The sequence below is a fragment of the Benincasa hispida genome, chromosome 12, assembly GCF_027475165.1.
Source record: "Benincasa hispida cultivar pf3 chromosome 12, pf3_genome.v1.1, whole genome shotgun sequence".
In the NCBI taxonomy this organism is placed as follows: Eukaryota; Viridiplantae; Streptophyta; class Magnoliopsida; order Cucurbitales; family Cucurbitaceae; genus Benincasa; species Benincasa hispida.
The window spans coordinates 83,455,150-83,463,315 of NC_143489.1; the positions used below are offsets into that span (position 1 = coordinate 83,455,150).

The 8,166-nt window shown below is 31.0% G+C and overlaps 1 protein-coding gene across 1 annotated transcript; it reads right to left on the minus strand.

Annotated features, from left to right (window-relative positions):
• Window positions 1-3,259: 3,259 nt before the first annotated feature.
• On the minus strand, window positions 3,260-7,374 carry LOC120068495 (pfkB-like carbohydrate kinase family protein). The gene is made up of 4 exons (XM_039020281.2): window positions 6,716-7,374; window positions 4,967-5,299; window positions 3,684-3,800; window positions 3,260-3,590 (listed from the first exon to the last, which is right to left on the minus strand). The coding sequence occupies exons 1-4, from the start codon at window positions 7,127-7,129 to the stop codon at window positions 3,459-3,461; spliced, it is 996 nt and encodes a 331-aa protein (XP_038876209.1). The 5' UTR covers window positions 7,130-7,374; the 3' UTR covers window positions 3,260-3,458.
• Between the last annotated feature and the right edge of the window lie 792 nt (window positions 7,375-8,166).

Genomic DNA, 8,166 nt, shown 5'->3' on the forward strand with positions numbered 1-8,166 from the left:
AGCATGAAAATCTTATTATAATTGTAATAGATTAATAATTTAAAGAATAAATAATATTCAATATTTCAATAAAAATTAATTAATTATAAATCAATAATAATTTCAATTATAAATATTTGAAGATTATAATTATAAGTATAAATATTCAATAATTTAATTATGACTATAAATATTTTAATAATTTTATAATTAAAATTAAACGGTTAATTCATTTTATGAACGTCATACTAATTATAGTCTAACACTTGATCATTTTTATTATTAATTAAGTTCAACATTAGTAATTTTACTTTTAATTAAATAATATAAGAAAATATATTTAAATGGATAATATATTATATAAAAGGTGAAGAAAATGAGATAAAAATATAATATATTAATAAAGAATACTAAAAAGTATTTTGTAAGTATGATATGGTTATAATGAACGGAGTAATAAAAAATAATCACAATAATTAATTAATTTCTTATAAATAGTCATTGATAATTATATGTTCATAATGAATGACCAAATTAAAATTAATCTCCATAAATTACTAGATTATTAAAAAAAATAATAAAGTAATAAATTACTATTATTGAAAACGAAGTTATATGTGAGAAATGAGAATGTCTGATAATAGCTTATTTCCAGGCAAATGGATGAAAACTGTGAAACAAACATGGAATTGGATACTTATGCAAATTCCCATGTAGAAAGCTTGCCAACCAAACGGCCCGTTAGTATACAACTTCCACCACACACCTTGGCAAATTAATGCCCGTGTATAAACTTGTGGAACCGCTAACATCAAATCCTTTACCATGGTAAAGCGGGCATACCACGAGGATGATTTTCGTCTTCTTCAGAGGAAGTAACCTTCTCCCCTAACGAGAAAGACGTCGTCAGCATCCGATCTAGAGCCCTTTGACGAACTTGCTTAACTTGCACTTGTAACTCATTTTGTATCACATCTTTTTTCTTTTTTTCTAGTAAAACAACAAATAGTGAATAACTAGCAACCCATTTCAATAATTCTTTTATGATGTGGAAGATATGCAGCAACCCATTTTAAGAATTCTTTTCTAACGTGGAAGGTCAAGCAAAATTACCGTTTCAAGAACCTGACGTTCTGATACCTCTTGTTGGGAAAAACATCAAATTTATTACAATCATACAAAATAATTCTCTTCACGATCCTAATTAGAAGAGTACATTTTCCACCTCTCAAACTAGATAATACATAAATGGAATTTAACTAGAGCTAATACATCTAAGCTTAGAGTGTTTCTAACTGGGATGACTTGAAACTAGAAACATAAGCTACTTTTATAGGCTTGGAACCCATCCTATTATTTTTATAGGCCTGAAGCTCATCCCTATTCTTCAATTTAATATTTTGTAAAAATCCAACAAGAACGATGGTTGGTGCCTGCCGTGAAGCTATGATTTTTTTTTTTTTTTTTTTTTTTTTTGTGACTAAAGAATGTAAAACTCCAGAGGAAGATGGGATTGAACGAATTTGAATTTGATTTTGGATAGATCCATCGAAGGCATGTGGGTTTTTGGAGTGGTTGTGTCCAGAACTTATGACGTTGAGATTGACAGAGGAACTGGAAGAAGCAAGGATGAAATCATGGGGTTCTAAATTTGTAATTGGAAGAGAAATCATCGTAGAAAGAGGTGGATGGAGGAGGTGATTTGTTGTTGATAAGAGATTGATGAAGAACCCTAGCCTAAAGAAGAAGAAAGACGAGGAATAAACTAAAAACAATAAAACTAAAAACTAAAATGGTAGCTGTACACAGAAATTGAGTAAAAAGAATATTTAAATACTCATTTCGTCCTTATATTATTTTGATATTTGTACGTTTGACTTTTGTTCATTTTGTTTTTAAAATTTTAATTCATTTTGGCTCTTGTACTTTTAACTTTACTTTGTTTGAACTTTAAAAGAGTAACCATTTTTGTAGGTAATTAAAAAAGATATAAAAATGAGAATGAAGACTAAAATAGTCACTTTTTAAAGTACAATTAAAATGAACATTATAAAGTATAAAAACCAAAATAAACTAAAATTAATAAACCAAAGTTAAAAGTACAAGAACTAAAATGAGCATTTTAAAGTACAGAAACCAAAATAAACCAAAGTTCAAAGTTCAAAGACCAAAATAAATCTATTGAAAGTATATGGACCAAAATAAACAAAAGTAAAAAAATACAGAAATCAAGATAATATTTAAAAAAAATAATCTAATATTCAGATTTCAAATTGATTAAAAAAAAAACTTATTTTCAATTATAAAAATAATATAATGCTAAACAAAACAAAAAAAGAGATGATCTATTGACATACGGGTTAATTGGAGGGCAAAGTAGGAAGAAAACAACATACAAATAAACATCATTTAAATATTTAGATATTTTTCAAAAAGAGAAAATCGTACAATTTAGATATTTTTCAAAATCACCGACTATTAAAACAGATCCATGAACAACTTTTTAAAATGTTACTTAAAATTTATTTCAAATCAAAACAATAATTGTAATTCTTTTTCTTTCAAAAGTTAATAACATTTTTTTTATTTTAGATATTAATTGTTTACAAAATTTTGTTAAAAAATAACATTAAAAGTGATAAAGAGTTTATTATTATTATTATTATTATTATTATTTTTGACATTTTTCTTTTATTTTGCTTAGAGTTTGTTTACGAGTTCTCCTTTAGAAATTTTGTTCACGTTTTTTACCCTACTACCCTTCCTCATATTTAAGGCACTGTTCCATGGGGTTTTTTATTCTATCAATATTTTGGTTTACCTATACATTTGTTTTAGATTTGGTTTATAATATTTATCCTATAAGAGAGATTGGATTTGTTGGGAAAAAAATCCTAGAGAATGGTTTTTTTTCATAGAAATGTGACACATCCTAAATATATTAAGCATTTTTACAAGGAAACATTGTTTTAGGTATTTTTAAAACTTAACTATTCTATTTTATTTTATTGCCCACCCTATAATTTTCATTTATAACTTGGGATCGTTTGATTGGGTTGTTCATGTAATTGGGTCTGGAATCACAAGAATTCAAATATAGAAAACCAATTAATATAAAATTATTACTCAAAATTTAAAATTGATTAGTTTCGTTACATTTTATGTTTTATAAAATTGATTAGTTTTGAGACATTTTTTCTTTTATACATCTCATAACATTCTATTTTCGTTTGTAAAATTTGCAGCATAAGTTACTATCAAGATTAAGAAACATAGTATATAGTCAAAATGTAGAGAAGCTTTTATTTGGAAAATACCTTAAACACAAGAGTCTATATAGAAAATGATAAAGGGGGAAAATTGAAAGGGCCTTCACAACCCTTTTCTTTAAATTCAATTGCGAAAAGCGAATTAGAAACCAAAAATCTAAACAAAGGCAAAAAAGAAAAAAAGAAAAAATAAGAGGATCTCTATGCAGCCTAAGAAGAAGACTTGATCAAAGCAGCCACGTCAGCCTCTGATGGAAGAGCTGGAATTGCTCCTTTCTTGGTTGTTGTAATGGCTCCACAAGCATTAGCAAACCTCAAGATCTCCCTCAACTTCTTCTCATCCTACAAGGAACATAAAACCGTTTCTTTTTAACATATCGTTTCGTTTGATAACAATTTTGATTAATAAAGCTCTCTAGAACCATATAAAGATACCTGAAGTACAGATTGGTTGTCAACGATCTTGCAAAGAAGAGCACCGACGAATGAGTCACCGGCTCCAGTTGTGTCCACAGCCTTAACCTTGAAAGGATCCACAGATCCACGGAAGTTCTATTTTTTTTACCAAAGGGAAAAAAAAAGCATAATCAATTTGAGATGACAAATGAAACTCGTACCCCAAATGCAACTATTTCAAAAGTTATATGAAGCCACAGTAACACTTTTGATTAAAGTCCAATGTAGCCAAAAATGAAGAATGTGGGACACAAGAGGTTGAAAGGGAAGCCGCTTTACATAAAAGCATTTCTCATTTGTTGGTCGGTTTTGGAAACAAACAATGGGCCAGACATGGTAATGACAGGCAAGAGATTTGGTTTTATAGGTCCAGGAAGCAATTATTAAAATTGTGGCCCTACGAATCAAAAACCACACCTATCATTATGCTAGCTAAGAAAACAGTGTCCACATTTTTAAAAGGTGCGTTACTTAAGTTTCACGATAGCCTTCAACTTTCTGAAGAAATTTCAGATGGAGATCTGAAATTTTCTTGGGAAAATGGAAGGGGGAATTGATATGGATAAACATGAGTTGGTGGAAAACCACAAAATTACCAAAAGTCAAAAGCAACAGATCTGTTAAAAAGGGGGTTTTATTTATGTTATTATAAACAATATGGGGATTAAGATACAGCTATGCAATTCCTAGATCCAACCACTAAAAGCCAACTACCAGCCTTTGACAGTAAGGAAGCTATGGAAAGGTCTGAAACAACCAGAACCATTACCATTTTTCCTCTTTTTTTGTTTTTGAAGTAAACATAAGACAATGTTGCCTAAATTTTGACAGTGCTTTGAATTTCATATGCTCAGCTTTGTCAGTCCTTAAAGATTAAAAATATGTACAGTTCAAAATTATATTCTCACCAATAAACTACTTTTGTCCTTTTAAGCATTATAATTCCAAGTTACTGTGTTGAGTTTTGAATTCAAGTGGGTATATAAAACTTTGATCAAACAACAAAGAATTTGTACCAAAACCAACAAATCAAATTAAAATACGTCTTCTAATATACCGTTATATTTCAGAAAGAAGTCAAACATTCTGGTCCAAAACAGGGGTAGTTAAATAAACAATCAATCAATCAAATTTGAACAGAATTAACACCAACCCACTGCAAGTTTTCATCAACCAAACCAATTGTCCACAGCATATGCCAATGTGAGAAAAAAGAATTAAATTGGAACATTTGAAAGTAATAGGGGGACTAAGGAAAGTACCTTGGTGTAGTATTTGCAGCCATGCTCACCGAGAGTGACAAGGAGGAGCTTCAAGCCATCATGCCAGAGAGACATGGCGTTTTCGTCATCGACCTTATCGTTCTGGGTAAGGAATTTGAGTTCCTCATCACTGACCTTGATGATGTCGGCCTTGTTCCAAATGCTCTTGATTTGTTCACGGGCCTCATTAGCAGAGGGCCACAGAGGAAGCCTCAGATTTGGATCATATGAAAGTAGAACACCTGCTTTCTTGGCCTCATCCATTGCCTTTATGTGTGCCGATCTGCAGGGCTCCACGATCAAGCTTATTGATCCATAGTGAAAGATTTTGGCCTATAAACACAAACCATATGATACATATTCAGCATTTTCCAAGCATTATTAAATATACCCATTCATATTAACTACAGTAATTTCAAATGGTTTCTCAAATTGAGCAAAAATTTCACATCTAAAACCAGAGGGAATAAGGTATTTCATGGGTAATCTGTGAACTACTTATTAATTTTCAAATTTTAAATAAATGAAATAATTTTTTTTATTAAAAAAGGGTGTATAAAAGAGGTTTCAAATCAAAATCTTGAGTCAAATTTTGAAAAGTTAAGAGGCGAAAATAATGAAGAGAAAAACAAATGATATGATAAATTTTGAAAATACACAAACGCACCCCCCACGTCACGGCGGCTTGCTCGGAACCACCATTTTTAGGAGCGAAAATTTCGACTTTTATTCTTTTTTAATTAAATCCATGACGTAACGACAAAAATAAAGAAAATTAGAGTCCCCACCTCACCTTCCAAGAATTTATTTAATTACAATTCCACTTTTTTCAATATCACTCAATGAATACGACAGGTTATTTAAAATAAATAAATCCAAATATTGAAAAAACTGTAAAAATAATTTTTTTTACGCAAAGCAAACATCATTATAATATACCATACACTTGACAGACTAATTATTTAATTACATAAAATCAATATCATACAATTTATTGTCAATGGCCATAAATTCATAAGCTTCGTAAACCATAATGTCCTATGGTAATAGAAACAACCGAATAACTATTAAAGCCAGTGATGACTGATGATGATTTGTAAGAACAATAACAAAAAAAAAAATAATAATTTTTTCCCCAAAATTTTGATTTTTAAAATATCCATTCTCCAGTTTCCAACCTATGATATAAGATAATATCAGCATTTTCGATAACGGGTTATGGTTTTTTTTTCTAAAGATAACGTTTCCAAATATCTAAATAGAAAACCCCAATTGATGAGGCTTCAATTTTTGAAATACGAATTAAGAATTTTTAAAATATATATACGCACAATTATTAATCAAAACGTGAGGAAAATACAAATAAACATAAAAAAATATCTGACAGATAAAGAGAGACCTCCGCCGTTGATGGGCACCGCAAACCGCACGTGAGTATAAAGTCTAAAGTAAGCACGTGAGGCGGCGCCACGTCAGTAAAAGGGGTACAATCGGGAATTCACACATAAAAAGAGTGAAATCTCGAAACTACCCACTAACAGTAGTCTAGATCTATGTGTGGGACCCACTTATTAAATCTTACGTGTCAAATCGAAAAGAGAGAGAAAAAAACGAAAAACAGGCGCGTAAGATTAACATACTCAATCTCAGTCAAATATACAACCCAACAGTAAAATTTTCCAGGAAAATTCAATCAACGAGAAAATTAATACCGAAAATAAGGAAAAAAAACCAAAAAAAAAAACTTACGGATCTGATGAGGTCGAGATCCAATTCCTCCGGCTTAAGAAGCATATCGGCGCTAGGGTTCCGGTAGAACATAAACTCACGCTCACCGTCGGCGCGTAGAGTAACGAAAGCCAAGGCGGTTCTAGCGCCTTGATCGAAGCGGATTCCGCTAGCGTCAACGCCGTTCTCCTTCACTATTCCTTCCAACATACGCCCAAACTCATCTTCGCCGAGCTTTCCTACGAAAGCAGCGCGGCCGCCGAGGCGGCTAACGGCGATCGCGACGTTCGCCGGAGCACCGCCGGGAGCCTTAAGAAATCCTGGCGCCTCCGCCAGAGATACGCCGGAAACCGTCGGGACGAAATCGATCAGCATCTCGCCAAAACTTAAGATCAAACCGGAGCCGGTAGGCAAAGCGCCGTTATTGGAAGCCATCGGAGAGAAAATAAAATGTTGCGAGAGAAAGTGATCGGGAAATTTGAGAGAGAAGAGAGAAATATTGGAATGATGAATTGGAAGAATTAGGGGAAGGGGAGAAGGTATTTATAGTTGGAAATATGATGAATAATGTAATCCGTATAGGAATAGGAAATATTATTAAAAGGATAATAAAGGATTAAATAAAAGTAATTATCTTTTTTGTATTTGTAATTAGTTTTATTCGGAAAAGAATTATCTGCGTTTTTTTTTTTGCCCTTCTTAACCTAGTCAAAATCTTAAATTTAGATATTTTTTTTTTGTTTGTCAATGGGACCCACCAATAATAGTACTGTGGTATTATTATTATTATTACTTTTTTTTTTTTGGTAATTACGTTTTGAAAAATCAATTTAAAAAATCTGGATAATTATTGTTTGCTTCCTAAAAAGATGACAAATTGATTTTTCTGTTTAATTTGCTATTCCAATTAAGTATTTGTATCTCTCTCTCTCTCTTTTTTGAAAAAAAAAGAAAATATATCTTTTTTAACTGAAAGGAGTATAGTTGGGAGAAGTATAAGGTGAAATTAGTTTATTAATTGGTGAAAATGTAAAATTATTTGGGCTACAAATTTAGAGCTATATAGATTGATTTTTTTTTTTTAATGTGTTTCTAAAAGTCATTTAAATTTAAATACTTTTGATAAAAATGATGAACTCTTTCTCAAAGCTGTTTTTTATATATAAGCATGTTTTCTTTATTATAATTTTATTAATATCAAATTATTATAAATGATAACTATAAAATTTATAAACTAATAATTTAAAATAATTAGTATTCATGTTGGTCATCTGGGGTTGTCGTCATGGTGGTAATGGGCGGTGGTGAGTGTAGGTGGTGATCGGCGACGACATGGCCAGAGACAGTGGGCGGATTGACTGATGAAGGGAGGTGTAGCCACAATATGAAGTGAGGTAGATAATTTTTAGGACATTTTGGTAATTTTAAGAATTATATAAATTAATGAGATAGTCATTAAACACTCAAAAAGT